A 23,267-nucleotide genomic window follows, 5' to 3' on the forward strand; every position below is an offset into this window, starting at 1 on the left:
AACAAGATCCCCTTAATTTTGTTTTTTTTTTATTCTGATGTTTTTATTTCTGCCTTTAGGTTCATCTTCAATAATCCAAGCATTTAGTTTGTTTCCACTTCTCTCCTGCAGGTTAAACAGGGGACCTCCGTACAGTAGATTAGTATGCTTTTTAATTCCATACAATTGCAGCAGAGACTATCTGGAATGATGTGGCTTTGTTGGCAGCCTTTTGGAAAATCCTATAGAGTGGATTAAAGTTTAATTGGCTTGTCAGGAGTTATCTTCCAACCAGACACCATGGTTTCTGTCTGTGCTTTAACACTCACATTTGAGAATGCCAGCCTTAGTACTTGCCTGTGTCCCAACCAGACCCTGTCGCAAGGACCAAAGAGCCCATAGAATTAGGCTGCATTGGGGTTTAGATATCTCAGAGTAGGACCAAAGAAGGAGGTTGGGATTGTGCCTCTATTGTACTGAACATGGCCAAGAATTGCCCTGCACATCCAGCTCTTGTCAAAGTTCATGGCCCATGACATAAGAGATCTGTTTGGCCTTGTCTCTCTTCCAGTACTTCATTTGGCGCAGCATTTACCTTTCTCAGTTTTCAGACACTGGCCTTCAGGATCCCCAGAAGCATATACCCTTATTGACTCTAGGATGGCTGGGAATTTCATCAGTCAGGATTTTGTTTGTCTACATGGGATACCCTTAAGACTGAATCGTGTAATAGCCATCAGTGATAGGGCATTTGCTTAAGGTGAAATGCAATAGGTCACCATTGATCTGAAGTTAAGGGTGGACAAGTGGCACTCTGAGATTATCTCGTTTTGGGTTCTTGAATCACCTTCATGAATGGTCCTTTCCTAGCGTGTACCACAGGACCAGTGGTATTGTGCTCTTCTGCTGGCAGATGGGAGATGGAGTCAGATTTCAAAGCTGACATCACTCTAGATATACCCCTACAGTAACTTCAGCAGTATCTCTCCGTCTCCTAGCAGATGCGGACACTATCCCACACACTAGAATAGTGTTAAGAATTACAGCAAGAAGAAACAAAATTTACCTTAAAGAAGATTGAGCCCCACTCTTCTGCGGTGATACTTAAGGGACCCTCCCCCAGTCGAGAATTCCTGAGGTGATCTCCGATATCCCTCAGAGGTGTGCCTTGTTCCGGTAGCCAGTTCCCGACGTGGACTTAGCCCCCAGTGTGGCTGAAAGGCAGCGGGGTGTAGAACCGAGCCCAGTGGTGAAGGTGATTCCCTCTCTCTTCCCCCCCCCCCCCCCCCCCCCCACCGCAGCTGGAGACCATCCAGCACACGATCGGTAAGGGCCAAGAGCAGGTAAAAAAAAATCTTTAAATTCAGGCCTCTGTTCTCCAGAGCTTGGATTGCCATACCAAATTTCTTCTTCTGGCAAGGTTAGAAAGGAGCACTGATCAGGTTGAGCAGCCTTGGTTAGGCTAGGCCCCGATCCGGTGCAAGGGTTCATAGATGTGGAGACCCTCGGGGGGGCGCCATCTTACAAGCAGGGGTCGTCAGCGCCATCTTCCCTTCTTGACCGGCGGTACGTGCGGGGCAGGCCGGGCGGCTGATGTGCCTAACTTGCGCGCGTCCAATTCAGACACACATAGCTGCGCTCACAGCTGAGCGCACAGACGTGTTTACAACTGCACGCATGCAAACACAATGGCACGGGCGCCCAAGAAGGCCAGAAGGCACGCTCTTTGCACAGCCTGCCACATAAGAGCTGCACAGCCTGAATTGGAGTCCTGCTTGTGTCAACATTGCGAAGAAGCCCAGGGGGAACCAAAACCTGGTCCCTTACTGTCGGGGGATGGGTCCAGATCTACTATCAACGATAGCTCCCCGGATCTATGCTTCTCCACAGGAGGGCACCTCTGGGGCCCCTATTCCGACTCCCCCTGGGATTAACATGGACCCAGGGACCTTCTCCTGGTTGGAATTTTTCCAAGGCCTGCAAGCCTTCGTTCAGGCGCAATCAGCCCTGGCTGTGCCCTGGGCTCAACCCCTGCCGGAAGCACAAGATCCTCCCAGCCCTGCTCGGATGCCTCGAGACATGCCTTTCCTAACCAAGAACTTCCCTGACAGGGATCCAGACACCTCAGATGATGAAGGTGACTGCCTGGAAGAAGGAGAAATCCCTCCAAGAATGGAACCATCCTTCGCTTCTTCCACGGGATGAATTACCAGCCCTTGTTTCCCAGACTCTGAAGATGCTGGTTATTCCAGGCACGGACCCAATGGCAGAACCAAAGAAGAAATCCATCTTGGTGTCCCTCCGTAAGGCCTCATGCTATTTTCCAATGATGGAAGCCATCCAGGAACTGATTGACCTGGAATGGGATACCCTGGAGGCCAGTTTCAAAGGGGGTCGGGCCTTGGAGGCCCTATATCCTTTAGAGCCAGCAACCAAGGAACGCCTGTGTTTCCCAAAAGTGGACACTATGGTCTGTGCCGTCTCGGAGAACAGCGAATCCTGTTGAGGGAGGGGCTGCATTGAAGGATACTCAGGATAGACAATTAGAATCCATCTTCAAGCAGGCCTTCGACGCAACAGCAATGACACTGCAGATTGCTTCCTGCTGTGCACTGGTGGCACGTTCCTGCTTGCTCCTTTCGAGGGAGGCAAGTAACTCCGGAACGTATACCGGTGAGATAATGGAACCTGCAGCAGCCTTCCTGACAGACGCAAGCTCAGACCTGGTGCGTACCTCAGCCAGGGGTGTTGCTTTGGTAGTGGCAACCAGAAGACAATTATGGCTACAGAATTGGTCTGTGGACGCGACATCAAAAGCGAATCTCACAAGAATGCCCTTTAAAGGATCTCTCTTGTTCGGAAGCGAATTGGAGAAGTTAGCCAGCAAATGGGGCAAATCCCCAGTGCCTCGGCTACCGGAAGATAGAAGTAAAAGATCTCAGCGTCCCTCCCCCAGAAGAACCAAGGGCAGAGGCTCACAGCACTTTAGACCCTACAGGAACTCGCAGTTCTAGGCACCTCGTCCCTCCAGAAGGTCCCAACCCTTTTGGAACCGACAGACCAAGAGAGGAGCAGGCCCGGGAGCAGGCTTCAGCCATGCTCCGTAATGAGATTGGGCTGACCCATCCACAGGAAGAGGCGATAGGGGGTCGACTTGCCCTCTTCTACCGAAAATGGGTCGATATAATGTCAGACAAATGGGTACTAAACATTATTCAAGAAGGTTACTCTCTGGAGTTCCGCAGCATCCCTCGAGACAAATTTATGATGCCACCCTGCCACTCCCACACCAAGTGACTGGCAGTAGAAACCACTCTAACAAGACTACTCAGTCTGAAGGCAATAACTCCGGTTCCCACGCCCTAACAAAATACAGGGCGCTATTCCAAGAAGGAAGGATCATTCTGGCCCATCTTGGATCTCAAGAACGTCAGCCGGCATCTGCGGATACTACACTTCCGCATAGAAACTCTTCGATCTGTCATAATGGCAGTACAACCAGGAGAGTTTCTAACCTCCCTGGACCTCTCTGAAGCCTACCTTCACATTCCAGTCCATCAGGACCACCAGTGTTTTCTACACTTTGCGATACTGGGTCACTATTACCAGTTCCGAGGAAGGAAGGGATCTTGGTACACCCTTACCTGGACGACTGGCTGATCAGGGCAAAGTCCTCGGAAGAGAGCCGGCAGGTGACCAGCAGAGTCAAAAGCCTACTGCAGGAACTCGGGTCGTAAACAAGGGCAAGAGCAATCTGCAGTCCTCTCAATCTCTACAGTACCTGGGGGCCCGTTTCGACACCAAACAGAACAAAGTCTTCCTCCCTCCCCCGAAGAAAAAGAAACTGATGGAACAATTACGATTGACAATGCTCACCCCAAGGTATGGGACTATCTTCAAGTCCTCTGCCTCATGGCATCAACCCTGGAGGTCATCCTGTGGGCAAGGGCCCATATGCGACTGCTCCAGCGCTCCTTACTATCACGATGGAATCCACTGTCCCAAGACTACTCAATTCGCCTCCATCTACCAGCAGAAGTATGTTCTCAGCTTCAGTGGTGGCTACAGGAAGACCACCTAAGCAGAGGAGTAAGCCTATCCCCACCGAACTGGACCGTGCTCACCACGGATGCGAGCCTGCAAGGGTGGGGAGCCCACTGTCAGGAACTGACGGCCCAGGGACAATGGACAAGGAAGAGACTGAATGGAACATAAACTGCCTGGAAGCTCGAGCAGTCAGATTAGCGTGCCTGCAATTCAGCCACAGACTCCGAGGCAAAGCGATTCGAGTAATGTCTGTCAACGCTACAGTGGTTGCTTACATCAACCGCCAGGGAGGAACCAGGAGCCAGAAGGTGTCGCTGGAGATAGACCCTCTCATGGCATGGACGGAGATAAACCTACAAGGGATCTCTGCCTCCCACATCGCAAGAAAAGACAATGTCTCAGCAGACTTCCTCAGCAGAGAGAGCCTGGACCCGGGAGAATGGACGCTGTTGACCACAGCCTTCCAACTGATAGTAAATTGCTGGGGCCTCCCAGCCATGGATCTACTGGCCACCCGGCTCAGTGCCCAAGTCCCAAGGTTCTTCAGCCGCAGGCAAGAGCCACACTCCCAAGGGATCAATGCTCTCATCCAGACTTGGCCAGAGGAAGACTTACTGTATGCCTTCCCCCCCCATGGCCGCTACTGGGCAAGGTCATCCACAAGATAGAACATCACAGGGGATTAGTTCTACTAGTGGCCCCAGATTGGCCAAGACGACCATCGTACGCAGACATGCAAAGACTCCTTGCATTGAACCCTCTGTGCCGACATTCTCTGGCAGGGCCCGATTCTCAACGAAGATCCATCTCGATTCTCTCTGAAGAAGCACGGTTACTCAAAGGCCATGATTGACACCATTCTCCAAGCGCGCAAGTTCTCCACATACCTTTCATACATACGGATCTGGAGAGTATTTGAAGCCTGGTGCGAGGACCGCAGGATACTCCTGCAGACAGCCAAGATTCCCATAATTCTGGAGTTCTGAAGAAGGGGTTGTCACTCAACTCCCTCAAGGTCCAAGTAGCCGCACTGTCCTGCTTCAGAGCCAAAGTGGACAGTATCTGGCTATCACCCATCCGGATTTCTCCCACTTCTTGAAAGGGGTTTAAACAGCTCCGACCACCCCTAAAGTGGCCGGTGCCTCTATGGAATCTTAATCTAGTATTAGACTTCTTAGCCGGGGCTTTCTTCAGACCAACACGCTGTCTGTCTCTACGCCTCTTAACATGGAAGACTGTATTCCTGGTGGCAATATGTTCAGCTCGTCACATCTCCGAACTACAGGCACTATCCTGTCGGGAACCGTTCCTTAGGTTCACGCCTGGAACCATACAGCTGCACACCGTCCACTCCTTCCTACTGAAAGTGGTTTCTGAGTTTCACTTGAACCAAACCATCTCACTACCATCTCTGGATGAACATAAGAATTCGGAAGACTCACGCCTTCTTCGCCATCTCAATGTTGGAAGACTCCTAGTGTGGTACCTGGAAAGATCGGAACCGGTGTGCAAAACGGATCGCTTGTTCGTTCTTCACAGCGGGAAGATACAAGGAGAAGCGGCCTCACGGGCGACCATAGCCCACTGGATCAAGGAAATAATCAAGGCAGCCTACATAGAGGCAGGAAAGTCCTTACCACTACAGGTTCAGGCTCATTCTATGAGAGCACAGGCAGTTTCTTGGGCAGAAACCAAGCTGCTGTCGCCCGCCAAAATCTGTCGGGCGGCAATATGGTCCTCCATACTCACCTTCTCCAGGTTCTACCACCTGGATGTTCAAGCCCGAGAAGACGCAGCCTTCGCAAGGGCAATACTAAGTGGGCCACGGGCAGCCTCCCTCTATGTCCGGGAGTAGCTTTTGTACATCCCACTGGTCCTGAGTCCATCTGGCTACATGCTAGGAAATGGAGAAATTACTTACCTGATAATTTTGTTTTCCTTAGTGTAAACAGATGGACTCAGCATCCTGCCCATGGCTGCCTCAGATAGCAAACCTCAAGAATAAGCAAATACCCCTAGTTCAAGACACTCACAGTTGTCCGGTGTCAGCATTAATTGGATGAGTGCACTGGCGGTCTCTAGTTTGGAAATTGGTTGAACCAGTTCAATCAAGTTTTAATCAAGTTATTTAAGCAAAGATATATCCACAATAGCTTTTCAAAGAGAATACTGAAGAGCTGAGGTTACTGCAGGGGTATATCTAGAGTGATGTCAGCTTTGAAATCTGACTCGGTCTCCCATCTGCTAGCAGAAGAGCACAATACCACTGGTCCTGAGTCCATCTGTCTACACTAAGGAAAACTAAATTAGCAGGTAAGTAATTTCTCCATTATGGGCTTACCATGACTCCAATCAAACAGCTCACTTATTGAATGACAATCAGGGCAAATTGTCTCTTGGTTCTCTGTGTTTTTTTAAATCCTGTTTTCCAGACCCAGGATGTATGGATTACACTTTTGTAGCATCTGTGGTAGCGGTAGCCCCAGGTCTCCTAATGTACTACCACTCCTTTGTGGATGTCTTTTAGTTTAAAAAAAAAAAAAAGTATAGGAATACAACTGTGCCATTGAATTATTCCTGGGAACCATGCCATTGTGTAGTTAACATATCTCTTGTCAGGTCTGGAAACCAAAGCCACTTCAGAGAATGAACAGGAAAATCTGGCTTATGGCTTTATCCAACCTTCAGGGTTTTCTCTCGGAATAAGGTGGTTCTTGGTATAGGAGGACAGATACCTTAGAAGATGCGTTGACTATTGGAGTCTTAACAAGATTAATGTTAAAGATTATCCCTTGCTATTAATTTACGAGCTCTGACCAGTTTCAGGGAGCTAAGATTTCCTCTAAATTTGGATTTACTGGGAGCTTACAGTCTCATCTAGATTAGACAAGGAGATGAGTTGCAAACTGCCTTTAATACCAGGGATGGCCATTATGAATATTGCTATTCCATTTGGTCTCTGTAATGCCCCTGCTGTCTTTCAAGCTTTTGTTAATGCCATATTTTGGGGGCCTCCTCTTTCAATATGTGGTGGCCTACATTCAGGTTTTTTTTCCCTGGACCTGACCATTCATAGGAAGTATGTTACAGAAGTCTTCTCCCAACTTCGCCAACACCAGCTCTTTGTTAAATTTGAGAAATGCATGTGTGAGCAAAGACAAGTCCATTTCTTGAGTTATATAATCTTAGACCAAGGCTTCGAGGTGGATCCAGATAAGGTTTCTACAGTACTTAACTGGCCAGTAGCTTCAGGCCTTAAAGCTATCCAGACTCTCCTGGATTTTGCCAGCACCTATCAGCTATTTATTCAGAATTTCTCAAGGATAGTGGCTCCACTTATTGCCTTGACCTGGAACCCCCCAATCCCAGCAAGCCTTTGAAAAGATTGGAGCTGATGTGAAGAGCTGTTTCAATCATATGTCTGCCTGATCCAGCATTGCCTTTTGTACTATAAGTTGATGCCTCTGAAATTGGAGCCAGATAATATTGTCAAGGACCAGATCCAGTTTCCTAGTTCCATGTGATTATCTCTCTAATAAATTTGCTCTAGCAGAACTTAATTATGACATTGGAAACTGGGAGCTCCTCACCATAAAATATATAAAGACATCTGTTGGAAGCAGTTAGCTTTCCAATTATAATCCTTATGGATCATAAGAAACTATTTTGTATTTAGGCTGCTAGATGATTGAATCCTTGGGAGGTTCAATGGGCCATTTATTTTGCCCACTTATAGTTTATCATTTCTTACCATCTGGTTCAAAGAATGTCAAGGTCGATGCCCTTTCTCAACAGTTCTCCTCAGAGGAAGCCCTCACTCTTCAGAATAAGCTTCTAAGAGTGTCACAAATACCATAAAGATTGTTATCTTGGAAATCTCTTCAAAAATCCACAGCTCAGGAACCTCTGGTATCAATTCTGACTGTACCTTCATGTCTCCCGGATGTTTTCAAATGGGAACATGACTCAAGATCTCAGAGTATCTGGGAATTAAGAAAATCATTGAATTTCTAGAATCGTTTGGTGGCCATTCTTGCATAAGGTTTGTAGATTTATGTCTTGGCCTGTGCCAGAACCGATTTGAATTACGACCCCTCTCTGTTCCTTCAATACTTTGGATCCATCTCTTCATGGATTTTTTTAAACTGATCTTTTGACCTTGTCCAAATGTACAGTGATCCTAGTGATAGTGGATTGTTTTTCTCAGATGGCACATTTCATTTTCATGCCATAAGCACCACAACTTGCCATCATTTTTATAAAATTGTCTGCTTACATGGGATCCCAATCTCCAGTGTTTCTGATCAAGGGACTCAGTTCATTGCCAGGTTTTAGAGGGCCTCTGTAAGAATTTGGATATTAATTTCTATTGCTCTTCAGGGTATTATCCCTAAACTAACAGCTTGATAGAGAGGGTCAATCAAACCTTGAGTAGTTACTGTGACACTTTTCTTCTGCTCATCAGAATGCGTGGATGAAGTTTCTTCCTGGACCGAATTTGCCCACACTAAGCATGTCAGTGAATCTACAGGGATGACCCTGTTCTTTAAAATCTACATTTGGCATCTTGTTTCTTTGCCTTTTTCCATCCTGGCTATTGAAATTCCTGCAGCTGATGAACTGGTCCAACATTTCTGGAGAACTCGAATGCAGGTGTATAACAATCTGCAGAGAGCTACAACTCAGCAGAAGAGCTTTATATTGGATTTCAAACAATTTTTTGCTTATCTTCAAGCATGATACTATATGTACTCATTGGGGAAAGAATATTTGAGGAAAGCATGCAGTGCCATAAAAGAGATAGCTAATTTGGAAAATCGGGAAATATGAATTCATCATTTTATTCCACATTTTTACAAATGGAGATAACATATAATGTGGATGTTGTAGTGCAAAAATGCAAACAAATTTAGTTTGCAGATAGATACAAAAGTCTATCAAGATTCACACAGATTAATATACTAACAGAAAATACTTTATTGCATTTCACACAATTCAAATTCTTGATATTTTATTTCTCACAGAGAAGGGCTTTTCTTTCAAAAATTTTAGAGACTGGGTGTATCAAATGTGAACAGGAAGTAGGAACTTGGTGTCATTTCTTTTCTGGTCTTGTAAATTTATCCAATGATTTTGGGTTGTGCATCTTGAAATATCTTGGTAATGTTGTTGGATGTTCTTTGCAAATGAATTAGGTTTATTTATTAAAAAATTTATATTCTGCATATTGCCGAGACATCTGTCTAGCAGTTTACAAAAAATGACCAATAAAATAAACATACAGTCAAATACTGTAATCATTAATAACAATTTTTAAAATAGCATTCTCTAATCATGGGACTGAAAAGGTTTCTTGAAATAGATGGGATTTAACAATTTCTGAAAAAGTTTGTAAACTTGTAATTGATGCAAGGCCTGTGTAAGTTTATTCTACAAGAAGGGACGTATTCTTAAGAATGCTTGATTACAGGTCTGTCTTAACCTTAATGCAAGGAACAGCTAGTTATGATATTTGATGATCTGACAGATTTTACTGTTGGAAGTAAATACTTGAAATTGTGGTTGTGGAAGGCTTTGATGATTCTTAAAAACTGATATTGAGGAATTGGAGGTCTCCATACTCCCCCCTTCGCTGATGCATTGGAGAAATGCGTTGCATCCTCTTGTATTGGGAAAACGTTACAAAATTTGGATTGTTTAAGAAGAGGAAAGATTTCCTGGATATCTGAGAGCCTTAAATTCATTCCTTGCCATAGAGCACGACAGGTATTCTGCTTAATGATTTTTAGCATTATAAACTTGTAATCCCTATTCTTTTATTAGGGAACCTTGTCATTACTGTGTAGTTATATTACTGTCAATTAAAGGCAATTTTCTGGCAATGTGTTAGTGGAGAGAATTTAAATTGTAATCATGCTGTTTTTGTACCTTACTGTGCATATGTACAAGGAACTCTATGTATTATGCTGTTGTGGTTTGGCTTTCAAATAAAGATTTGAACATAAAATTAATGATATAACTGGAGCTAGAAATTGATCAAGTGCCCAAAATTTCAATGCTGGCACCCAAATTCTTAAGTAGGGCGGTCTAGTCGGCTGCTGGCAACTTACCCAACTTCAAGCTGGTAAGAAGTACTGTCTGCAGCCAGTATTGCTCTTTTGGTGGCCACCAAAGAAAAGCCCTATTGCTTCCACAGGATCCTATCTTCCTCCGTTGGGCTCCCACAGAAATGAAATCTGCAATGAAGAGGACACAACAGGTGTCCCTGCAACTGCTTTCCTCCCCCTTCATACCAAAGGCATACTTCCTTTCTAAAGAGGGTGAGTGTGGGGAGGACCCCAGAGCCCAAACGTATTTGATCTTGTGCCATCCCTGTGCTCTTGTCTTCCCAGTTTTTGTTATGGAGGCAGGATGGAAGAGGTAGGACGGATTTAGGTACCCATGGAGAACAGATGTGGGAAAGACAAGTGCCATGGGGGTAGGGGAAGAATGAAGATCACCATGGAGAGAGATGGGGGGTAGTGAGGGGGAGAGGAACAGGAGCATCATGAAAAGAGATGAGATGATGGGGAAGGAGGAAGAAAGAGGGGCACTATGGAGAAAGATGAGGTGGGGGAGGAAGAAGAGAAACCCCATGAGGAGAGATGGGGTGGAGAATAGGCATATGGGAGGAAGAGGGTGTCTGTTTTTTGCTGTCTCAGAATTGGCAAATTCTGATCCTCAAATTCTGTATGCAGGGCTGGTTTTGAGGATTCCTACAATGAATACTTGCAATATATTTCCATATTAAAAATTACTTACATTTTTCAGACAAATCAAGGCTTAGTTATTTATCCAGACCTTGGGATGAGATTGGCTGGTATTTAGTCTGCAAAAAACCCAAGGGAGCAGTAAAGTGTCGAGGGTTGAATTCTTCTATACACAAAACCAAAAGCGGGATCTGGGATTTGGCTAAACAGGCGAATAAGACTGTAAAACTCAGAAAGCTTCTTAGTTGCATAAAGAGAGGAAAGGTCAGCAGAAAAAGGAGGTGATATTGGCCCTGCATAAGTCCATAGTGAAATCTCATTTGGAATATTGTATACAATTCTGGAGACTGCAGGATATAGAGTCTGTCAAGAGGGTGGTTTGGTTACTAAAATTGTCAATGTTCTTTGTTCTAAAGAAAAGGCAAGATATAGTAGATATGATGGCGATATTTAAATGCTTCAGAGGTATCAATGCATAACAGGTAGGTCTCTTTCAATGGAAAGGGGACTGAAATGAAGGGTCATAAGATGAAGTTGAAAGTGGGTAGTAGATGCATGCAGCAGCCTCCCAGTGAAGGTGATGGAGACAAGGCCAATATCTAAATTCAAGAAAGCATGGGACAAGGAGAGGAGATCTTTGAGGGAGCGGGAAGGATTTTAGAGCCTAGCAGTTGTATGGATGGGCAGATTAGATAGGCTGGTCTTTTTCTGCTTTCATCTTTCTATGTTTTGGGGGAATTTGCTGAATGTCTAACGAAGAATCAAAAGGCATTACTTTGCAGGGTTACAAATGGGTGGATTGGTTTTAACTAGTGTATATGTGAAAAGAGATTTTGGTTTTACATATTAGTTAACAAGTAATGTATTTTAATTTTATATATTGTAGTTCACTATGATAAGAATCTGAATGATGGAAAATCAAATATGGCAAAATAACCTAGGTTATGAATCAGATATATTTTATTTGTATAATTTGTCCTGAAAAGCAGACTTTTTTTTGTGGCATTCAAGGATTGGAGTTAGTCATCCCTGCATGGCCCATAAAAATTATCGTATACCTAGGATTTTCAAATATTTTTCCAGCAGATATAATCATGGAATTTGAGTTTCTTGACTAGGGGGAAATTAATTTCTTGTTTCTGTTATAACATGAGTGACTAGATTACAAATTCAAGATGCTTACAGAACATTGTTTACTCTTTCATCAGATTTTAGTTCAGACATTGGTATCACTCGTAGGTAAAGTAGCTTCTAGAACTAATTTTTCCATCATGCTTGGCGAGCGAAGAACACCGTTGCCCCAGGGGTTCACACGCTGTCCCTAGTGTAGTTGCTTTTCTCCATGCTGGGAACTGATCCCAGTGTGAAGCTTCTGCTCGTGTCTGGGCAGGCTTTCACCTTGTTTTGAAGTAACCAAAAGTCCTCTTGAGTCTGTCCTTGTTGCTTTACAAGACAGCACTCCATCCCATCGGGATCAGCCAAAGCCCTTCTGGTCACTGATATTGTGGCCCGATAGTATAGCCAGAGACAATTGGTGAGTAGATCAAGGGAGGACGAGTCAGCCTGAATACATCAAATGAGAGAAATTATGGGAAGCAGAGTGTGATGGCATTGCATATGTTTTATGGAGGCAGTATGTGTTGAGAGTATCCACAAGACTTTACAAATAGAATGAATTAGTAGAAACCGGCATAAGTTAAAGCTGATTAAGCATCACTTTCCTTTAACACCAAAGGAAAGTGGAATAGTCTGCCCTCACCCTCAGACCTAATTAACTGTTTTCTGTAGAGTTTTCTAAGTCTACATTAGACGTGTTCTTAACTGACAGAAACTCATTTGGCGCTTTATTTTTTAATTTGTGTACCTGATGTTTTAAGACACGCAGATAAAAGCAGACTATGATGGAAAAACAGTTTTTCATCGTCCTTCTGCTATTACAGTCAAGAACATATAGGTTATATCCCTTCGTCTAGCTGATGGAGGCAGTCCTTTTTTAAAATTGATGACAGTACTTATGTAACTTCCAGTATTGTCTGTCTCCAATTTTTGGATGGACAGATATTGATTCAGGCACACCATTTAAAGCTTTCCCACCAAAAGGGGGAATTTTAAAATTGGCTGCTATAGCTACTATTCTGGCTGCAGGCAGTTTTGAGCAGAGACCATTCTTCTGAAGTAATTTATACTCTGAGGCAAGCCTAGATTTACTTCTACTCTCTGCCCCAGGTGTGAAAGCAGGTAGAGTTTGAAAAAAAGCCTTTTTTTTTTTTTTTTTTTAATATAACTCTTCATGTATATATCAGTACATACACAGTGTAAGGGAAAAAGGGAAACTAACAAACAAAAACCATCTAACAGTTCAAACATATCCCCCTAAGAAGGAACTACAAGCTTGCTGATAAATCTCAGTTCATTGCAATACGCTCACAGAAATTCTATAAAGTCCATCATCACTCCAAAAAGAACAGTTTTTAAGGAGAGCTGTTTTAGGATATTGTTACCTTCCCTACACTTAAAAAAAAAAAAAAAAGCCATAGAGCGGTGAGATTTGACTCTAACAAACTCAGCTCTTCTAAATGAAGCTCCGAAGGTAAGATAACCTTCTGCCATTATTACTCCGGAGTTAGTGTGAATTAGTAACGTTAAAGTTTGAAATAAGCCAAGCTAATAAAACAGCTTATCAGTGTCAGAAAAGAGCTGCCGCTGTCTTTCGTGCAGTTGTAAGCGGTCGGCCTCTGCAAATGGTTCTTGCTGTCCTGCTTGCAGTGGAACCACAGAGAAAGCTGAGGTTTTGAAATCGGGACATATTTCAAAAAGACAGCTTGCAGAGCCAGGGCCGCCAACAAAACTGCAGTCAGTGACCGATACTAATTTATAGGAGCCCCTTGAGCTTCAGAATTCCGTTGCTGATGATGACGCAGCCATTTTGCAGCCTGTGTGATCAGGTCCAGGCTCCATTAAAAATATCTCCTCTGTGTCACTGGAGCCCCCAAGATTGCAGCCAGAGAAATTTTAGTTGAGTCTGAATATGGATTTAGGCTTGCCTTCCACAAACAGTTATTCACCCCCAATTTTTTTTTAATTCCTTTATCATGCCTCTCAGGCATTGTAAGGACAAGAGGAAAGTTATGAAACTAACTCCCAGTCACCTACTAAGCAGCTAACAGCATTCAGACCTCAGAAGAGAAAGAAGCTTAATATAAGATTTCTGAATAAGGGTAATGATGAAGAAAATGCAGGCAGCAATGACAATTCACTAGAAGAGGGAGACATTTTTTTCAGGAGGAGATGAGAATGTAGTGATAAGGCTATTCCTTAAGAAAGAAATATCAACTTTAATATCTCAGGTTAGCTCTGCATTAAGGTTGTCAGGGAGTAAAGTGGAAGGAGTCCCCACAATTGGAACCAATTATAAAGGGTATGCGAAGGGCCTCAACTACATTCCCACTACATCTAGAGACAAAATATGATTTTCTCAGAATAGGAGTCTCCAGAAGCTGGGCACCAGCGTTTAAAAATGTTTAATAAATTATACCCCTTGCCAGCTGAAATACAGACATGTTTATTTCAAAAAGCCAAAAGTAGATGCAATGGTGTCTACAGTTACCAGAAAGATAACTATTCCTGTTGAAGGTAACACAGTGCTTAAAGATACTCAGGATAGGAAAATAGAATTAATTGTAAAGCAATTCTTTTCTGCTTTTCCTCACTGCAGGCAGCACTTTGTTCGAGCTATGTTGCAAAAGCCCTTCTGCAATGGATCCAACAGCTTGCAGAAAGAGATAGCAAGGATAGAGTCAGTGACAGCATTTTTCAGATGGTCTTTCAGTGGGTGCCAGAAGGCTGCTGTTGGGCAGCTGACTCGTGGTCTAAGACTCACCTGTGCAAGTTACCCTTTAAGGGAAACTCCTTTTTGGAAAGGAACAGGAAAAAAGGTTAAGGGTTTAGGAGATTCTAAGCCACAAAGGTTGTCTGAAGATGGATTCAGAATGAGAAACCATATCTTTAGAGAGCGAGCTCAATATGGAGAAGCCAGGCACATCCTGGCAGGCAGTTTACTTCACAAAATACAAGAACAAGAGGAAAGTTGCAGGCCTTTTGAGGGGCCAGAAAACCAAGTTCACTCTAGATCCACAACCTCAACCCAGAATACCCATTGAAGGTCTGCAGATCCATTCTTTGATGCAGCCATTAGGTGGCCATCTCAAGCAGTTCATCAAGTAGTGAATCCAAATAACAGCAGACCAATGGGTCTTAGATATTATCCAGAATGGTTATGCGCTAGAGTTGGTTTTCCCAGTGCGGAAGTCGTCATGGTATTATCGAAGTATTCACCTTCAAAGATAAATGTTATTCACACAACTTTAAAGAAGTTAATAATGATGCAAGCTATGTGCCTCAAGGGAGCAGCGGCAAGGCTGTTCAATCTATTTTCTAAATAAAAAAAAAAAAAAAAAAGCTCATTCAGACCAATTCTAGATTTGAAGAGAATGAACAAAATTATAAGGATGCCACATTTTCGTATGGAGGCTTCACGCTCACTGGTGTCTTCAATCCAAAAGTGTGCAATTCTGATTTCACTAGAGCTCGCAGAGGGATATTTCCATATCCCTATAAGAAAAAGCTGCCAGAAGTTTCTTCAGTTTTGTATAATCGAGAGACATTAGTTCAGAGCCCTATCTTTATGCGTAGCAGCAGCCCAAGAACTTTTACAAAAGTAATGGTAATAGAAGCAGCAGTTTTAAGAGAGGGAATTATGGTTCATTCATATTTGGACATTTGGCTAATCAAATCAAAGTCCTATTCAGAGGGGGTCATAATAACAAATCGAGTAGTAAACCTGCTTCAAAGTCTGGGTTGTATAATAAATTTTGAGAAAAGCAATCTTCAGCCTTTGCCAATGATAGAGCACTTAGGTGCCTAGATTGATTGATAGAATTAATCTCTCTAATTCCAAAGAGACTATCAAAGATTCTATTGCAGGTGAAGAAATTCACTACTCAAAAAGCATCTCAAGCCTGAGACTATCTCCAACTTCTTGATATCATATATTCTACAATAGAGTTGGTACCATGGGCAAGAACCCTCATGAGGCCTCTGCAATTAGCACTGCTCTCAAGGTGGAAATTCCAGCTACAAGGCTGCAACTATTATCTTACCCTACTCAGTTCTGTAAGAGAGAGTCTGCATTGGTGGACTCACAGGCCAAATCTAGAAAAGGGTATGTTGATAGAATATCCAAGTTGTATACATTAGCAACAGATGCCAGTGGCCAGGAGCCCGTTGTCAGAATCAGTATGTACAAGGTCTGAAAGTATGTGGTCTATAAACAGTCTGGAAATAAGGGCCGTAAGAATGACTTTGCTTCATTTTCAAAGGATTTTCAAGGGGAATATAGTGAGTTCTAAGTGACAAAGCCACAGCAATAGCATACATAAACAAACTAGGGGGAACTCTAAGTCATGGAACAACCGAGGAGGCCGAACTCCTATTTGCTTGGACAGAAGAGAATCTAATTCATATATCTGCTTCACACACATCTGCAAATGGACGTTCTCAGTCGGAATCCCATAGACCCAGGAGGCATATCAGCTAATAGTGAAGAAGTTAAACTTGAAGTCAACCCACAAAAACTCAAAAGTAAAAAGGCTTTATAGCCAATGAAAGGAATACAGCAGTGAAGTCATAGATTCTCTAATACAAACATTGCCAAAGGGACTTTTAATATCTGTATTCCTTCCATGGCCACTAATAGGGTGCACGCTAAGGAAAATAGAGAAAGAAAGGGCACAAGTGGTGCTAATGGCACCGGATTAGCCAACGAGACCATGGTATGTGAATTTATGGAGACTTTTAGCTGATGAACCCTTAAAGTTACCAAATTCAGAGGCCTTCTCAAACAAGGCCCGATAATGGACAAACCATGCTGATTCTCGAATATGGCATGACTCTTGAAAAGGCACAACTAGTTAAAAAGGCTTATTCTCTATCAGTAATAAAAACACTATTGAATTCTAAGAAAAATTCAACTTTCTTAGCCTATGTGCATGTGGCATATTTTTGAGTCACATTGCAAATAATTTATTCCATGGCGTTCTGAAATAGGAGAAAGTCTATCATTTTTTCAGAAGGGTCTAGATAAAGGTTTGGCTCTCAAATCATTGAAGGTTCAAGTAGCAGCAATTGCATGTTTTAGAGGAAAATCTAAAGGACTATTTATAGTAGCCTATAGGAATGTTACACGTTTCCTTCAAGGTGTAAAGTGTTTTATGTCCCTCATTTAGGACAGTGATTCCACAACGGAGTTTAAATTTAGTATTAAGGTCCTTAGCAAAGACATCTTTAGAACCTTTGAATCCTATTACTATGAAGACTTTTTCTAATGATATTCTTCTCTGCTAGGTGAATTTCAGAGATGCAGGCATTATCTTGCAGGGATCCTCTTCTCAAATTCACAAATAAATCGGTGATAAGTCCAGTGCTGCCTTTCTTGCCAAAAGTAATTTCTGCTTTCCGCCTAAAACAAGTGACCTGCCATCCTTTGATACGGCAGAATGTAGAGGAGAGAAAGTATCTCTAAAATGTTTAGACATAAGATGAGTTCTAATAAAATATCTAGAAGAAACAAATGCACTCCATAGTTCAGATCATTTATTCATTCTGTATGGCGGTCCTTGGAAGGGGGCAGCCACTTCTAAAGCTACCATAGCTGGATGGATTAAAGAAGCAATGACTTTAGCATACTTGTTGCAAGGATGACCACCTCCTGAAAATTATCAAGGCTCATTCAACTAGAGCACAATCTTCTTCCTGGGCAGAGCTAGGAGCTGTAAGCCCAGGTCGACCTTAAGTCCCTTTGCAAGACATTTATTGGATGTTCTTGCTAAACAGGATGTGACATGTGACGCGATGTCCTAAAGGTGGGAATAATATCCACCAGAATAAATGGGTTTTGGTGCTCCCCATATGTTCTTGGCTGGAGTAGCAGAAAGAAGAGGCAGGAGAAATTATAACTTCCCTGTTAATTTTCTTTCCTTTACTTCTGTTTCATGAGTCAAGAAACCCATCTGGGAAGTGTTTTAAAAAGAAAATAAAGAAATAGTTAAAAGATCAAAAGATAGTCGAGATAATTTACAAGATGCTATTTTAAACAGCGTAAGCATGAGTGAAGTGACAACGTTTAATAGATAACTTCTTTTAAGTAAGTATTTTTTTATGCTAATGGTTTTCAATTTTTCAGACAGTTCAAGTTTCAAACGAAAGTTTATTTAGAAATTTTAAGCTTATTTTTAAGTAGAGGATGCAACCGTTTAGTACGTTTAGCTTTGTCAGAATCCTGGCTCTACCGGTTCTAGCTGTGACATTTGTACTAGTGTCATCAATTTAAAAAAAAAAAAATCAAACCTCTGCCTCCATCTTCTGAACCAAGGGAGGTAACCCATATGTGCTTGAGTGGGGTAGCAGAAAGAAAGGAAAATAAACTAGCAGGTAAGTTATAATTTCTAAAAGGTTTGCAAGTCCTGCTTTTTTAAAGCACTTAAACATTTCTGGTGTGTGTTCAGTAGCAACCTAACAGAATGCTCTTGGCACAGTTATCCCAAATCCTGATCCAGCCTGGCTGTGCTCTGGTCCGATCCAGTGCATGACTGCGCTATTCCTGGCTCTATGAGCTGAACGTCAGATGACGTGTCATAACAGGGAGATGGCATCACTTTTCCTTGAACAATAGTCCAGGACTAAGGTTTGGTTTTTTCATGAAAAATAAACAGCAGGATAGGACAAATTCCATTAAGTTGACTGCATTTTCTGTTAAACAGCATTCCTTGTTCCACATACCAAAACTGTGCCTCCCAGGTGGAAAAACTGGTGATTTTAACCAAACATAATATATTAATCCTATTTTTGATTTACTTATACTCTGTCTTTCTGATCCAAAAGGACATTCTCTGTTTCTGTTTTATGTCCAGCATTTATTTACTTCCTTACATGAAGCAAAGCCCGTTTGTTAACACACAAACTAAACAGATCATATGTCCTCCATTTAAAAGATGTTCAGTAGCCTGTGCTCATTTCTTCAGACTTGTTTTATCAAACTGAATGAGCAAGAGAATTTGTGTATATTGTTCAATGGTGTGTATGTCGTGTATTGTGTGCACAGCATGTTTATCGTGATATTTTTTTTTGAGGGAAATACATTAAGTACCTTGTCTTTTAAAACCAAAATCTTGAAAACTGTCTACTGCCTTATAAACCATCTCAGACTTGGCTTTGTTTCTGTCTTTATCACGGTCTCTCGTCTCACCCTTTCTCAAGCTGACTGAATCTCCTGATGAGGTAACAACTAGCCTTTCTTACCTCATTTTTCCCTCACCGTTTTTACATTTCATGTAGGTGCACTTGAACTAATCACTGTCTGCAGTAGATTATAGTACTGACACATCAGCTGACTTCATACTTGCTTGTACAGAAAACATGCTACTATCCCAAAATACAAATGTTTTACTTTGTGGATTTTAAAACCTCTTGATATAAGGAAGAACTGCCTATTCTTCCAAAATGCTTGTCCAGTTCAGCTCTCCACCCGGGTCTTCCACTTTCCATATTGACGAGGGCTGAGGATGCTGCGGAGGCAACATTTGCAGCCACCGGATTTTGAGGGGGGGATTAGTCATTGTGCAATAGTGACACCCAGTGGCTGGATTCCAGAAGAAGCCCTGGTGAATGGCTCCCTGCTGAGGATTGTCGCTCTAATGAATGGACTAAAGTAAGGAGGGAGAGGATATAAAATTGAAGAAAAAAAATCCCCAGATAGTTTTCCATGAGGGCTCATTTGTGTCCGATCCCAGCCCTGGTTCTGTCTGAGCTTGGAAGCCCAGAGGAGCAGGAGGAAGTTGCCAGGGCCAAATAAAAATCCAACTGAACCTTTGAATAAACAAAAATGGATTAAAAGAAAGTTGAATGAGCCATTCATAAAGTCAGGGTTTCCCGAAGCTGCTGAGTGAGGTATACTGTGCTAAGCAATGTTACAGGCTTATGCTATTTTGCATTCTCTTTGAAGTGTTGGTTTGGGGATCAAACGTCAGTGAGCAAAAACCGAGATGTTGTTTGGGCCTGCTGGATTTACTGGCTAAAATCCATGTTTTTTGTGTGCATCCTGTTACTGCATGCTGCGGAAACAATCTGCGGATCAGGGTGTGATCTTTCTGGAGCTGATCTCATTGGACAATGGGAGAGTGAGTGATTGCTGCACTGGCAGCTCCAGAAAGAAACACATCCTGGTTTGTTTTGTTATCTCTATGTATTAATTGAATGCACAAGGAGTGGGTTTGTTTTTTTTGGGGGGTTTTTATTTATTTTTTTTAATCATTAGAAATCCACAGATCATGCACATCTTATTTTTGTACACGGACTCTTATCACCACTAGGACACATTTAAAATAAGGGCGAGTAGGACACACTGCAAAAGAATAAGCAATAGTTTAAAATCATGTTTAGTTTGACGTTCTTTTGTGCTGCTCCTGTTAGCAGATGTTTACATTCCACCATATGGCACATGACTAAGTCAGAACTGGCCTGCATTAACATAAGCTGATATTATATAGGAGTTAATACCAAAAGTCAAGCTTTATGCTACTGCAGGAAAAATGTAGCAATCTGGAAGTGAATAACTGGGTACTCCTGACCTCTCTTTCGGACAGCATAGGACAGGGGTCCTCCAACTCTGTCTTCAAGGGTTGCAACCCAGTTGGACTTCCAGGTTTGCCACAATGAATGCACGAGATCTATTTTCATGCTCTGCCTCCACCTTATGCAAATAAATCTCATGCGTATTTGTTGTTGAAATCCTGAAAACCTGAATGGGTTGTGGCCCTCAAGGATCAGGCATAGGGGATTCAAAAAAAGAGATGCTTTAACAAAATCATTAGGCTCAGCATAGACATTTGATTCAGTATGATAGGGGGATATACATTTTTTTTTCATTAAAATAACTTAAAAATTGCCAATCTAGTCATATAGGAAACATTTTAGAAAAGGAACCAATGAAGATCAAAAGAGACATTGCAGAGATGACAAATGATATGGAACAGGTAGTGGCTCCTCTTCCAGACTTCTTCCAATTAATATATGGAGGGTGTCATTAAGGGGCCAATGTAATAAGTTGCAGTAGATCTGCCACTGGTTTGTGTCCCTGGTATTGTGCGCATTTTTCTGCGCTAATCTTAAAAGTGTACGTAATAACGTGATTAGTGTGGAAAATATGCACACTCAAACCCACTAGAAACCCATGGCTGGTTTAGCACAAGTCACCAACTCCATACCCAATCCTTAAAGTAAGCTGGGGGCTTCTATAGAAAACCACAATTCAAACACCCACAAGTCACCCAGTGATATTTAAATACTTTGATTGTATAGAAAAATTTAATGAAAAAGAAGTTGTGAGTTCCTGAGGTCCGGGTATAGTTTTTAAGAAGAATCAGCATAATAAAATAAAATAAAGTTGGACTCGAGTAAAAGCTGTGTGTTATCTAAATACGCTGTGTACTTGGAGGTCCCACAAATAATAAATAAAAATATAAATTATTGAAAAAGAGCAAGACTGGTGCATACAATCAAAGTATTTAAATATCACTGGGTGACTTGTGGGTGTTTGAATTGTGGTTTAGCACAAGTCCATACTAATGCCATGCAAAAGAGGCAATTAACTATTCAAGGGCAATGCTGAAAGCTGCGCTGGTGGTGATTCAGGTTTTTTTTTTTATGAAGGTTTCTTTAGTGCCTGAGTCAGGGCAGGAGTTAAGTGTAAGTGCCTGTCTGGAGGTTGAAAAATTAAGCAACAGAAACCAGAAGAGAGGGAACAGGCACATGTCAGAAATAATGAATGGGTTTTTTTTAAGCCCCTTCCCGATCTCTGCTGCATGTCCCCCACTCATCTGCATCTGCCATTATAGCTCCCATGCAGTCGGTGACATGACATATGAAGGGGTTAGACATTACTCAACCCACCTTCAGTCCCACTCCTGGACCAATAACTCCCTACTTTCTTAAAGGCTTTCAACCAAGAATCATTCACGGGTCACTTCATTAATGCAGGTTTCCTCTGCACTCAGGCAGGCCAGTCCACACCAGTGAGTTATGCACTCCTGCCAGCAGATGGAGACAGAGAAAAGCTGACTCGCTGACGTCACAAACATATAGCCCTGCCCTGACAGCCCACCAATATTCTCCATCTTCAGCAGATGGTGGACATGTATTTCCCTACTGGGAATATCTTGCGCTTTAAAAAAAAAAAAAAAAAAAAGAGGATTCTAGAAGATAGAAGATTCAAACTCATTGCTTGAGCTCCTGAGATGACACCTGTTTGGTCCCTCCATCAGTTGAGAGATTTAAATCTGTGAGCCTGGTCTAGACTTTTTTTTTGAGAGAGGCGGTAGTGAGGACAAGGAAGTGTTTGGCAGTGAAGGTTTGTGCCCTTTGTCCCTGTAGCCAGTGACCCAATCGTACTCTCAGCCAGGGAGGGCTGAGCTTAGGTTAAAAAAAAAAGTAGGAAGTTTTAGTCCCCTCTTTTTTCCCTTACTGGTTCTTCCTTTCCTCATTTGTTTTTCAGCATCTTATCCCCTTTTCCCTCTCTCTTCTCTGGGAAGTTTGAGTAGAGTGGAGGTGGCTCAGGCTGGGTGGGTTGAGCAACCTTTGGGCTAGGCCCCGCTCCTCCGGCTTGGTTCAGTCAGCTGTGTAGTAGGCTGCAGCAGCAAATTATTTCCCGCACGCGTAGGTGTGTGCATGCATTCTCACCATGCGGCGGTGGCCTGAAGCAGGCGCGCACATGTGCTTGTACTTGTGTGTGTAATGGCCGTGGCCTAGATTTGAGTACGTATTAGCGCATGTGGGGTGTTTGTGTGCGAAGGCCAAGGCCCAGTTTTGGGCACATATTTGTACACACACACTTGGATGGTTGGTGTGCACACAGGAGGCTGCCTAGAGCCGAGTGCAGGAAAGCTATGGTGCCGGGGACAAAAAAGTCTAAGTGCCTTACTATCTGTGAGGTTGCCATATAAGGGCTGGTTTCAGTGCCATTTAGATACTCAAGGCAATTTGGCTGATACAGAATTTGGCAATGTTAATACATCCCCTCGGGCTGTGCTGACTGCAGAAGGGAGTGGGGCACAAAGTGACACAGTGGACAGGTCCCCTCCCTCCTTTACCCGGTAACAAAGGCATCTCCGAGGGAAGGGTTGGAAATGTCAGAGGGCCCATGGGCCCCGGTATGGCTCCATCCTTCTCCTGGGTGACTTTTTCCAGGGTCTGCAGGCTTTTCTGTAGGAGCGCCCAGCAGAAACAAACCAGCTTTCTAAACAGGGTTCACATGCTTGGGGCTCCTACTTGTCAGCCACTGCGGGCAAGCTTTGCAGCAAGGCTGTCCTTGGAGATGTTTAGGGGATGTGGATTATGATATGTCAGATGACTCCGATGGGGACTTGGATTTCTCTCCTCTAG

At 42.9% G+C, this 23,267-nt stretch overlaps 1 protein-coding gene across 3 annotated transcripts in view; it reads left to right on the forward strand.

The window, feature by feature from the left end:
- Positions 1-23,267, forward strand: part of RAB3GAP1 (RAB3 GTPase activating protein catalytic subunit 1) — a 182,788-nt gene that overhangs the window by 147,550 nt on the left and 11,971 nt on the right. For 2 of the 3 annotated variants that reach the window (XM_029605371.1, XM_029605373.1), the window contains exon 24: positions 19,089-19,109. The exons of the other annotated variant lie outside the window; for it this stretch is intronic. In XM_029605371.1, coding sequence (XP_029461231.1) covers positions 19,089-19,109 — 21 coding nt within the window. The remainder of the gene's footprint in view (positions 1-19,088; positions 19,110-23,267) is intronic. 3 annotated transcript variants of the gene reach the window in all.

The sequence above is a fragment of the Rhinatrema bivittatum genome, chromosome 6, assembly GCF_901001135.1.
Source record: "Rhinatrema bivittatum chromosome 6, aRhiBiv1.1, whole genome shotgun sequence".
Taxonomy (NCBI): domain Eukaryota; kingdom Metazoa; phylum Chordata; class Amphibia; order Gymnophiona; family Rhinatrematidae; genus Rhinatrema; species Rhinatrema bivittatum.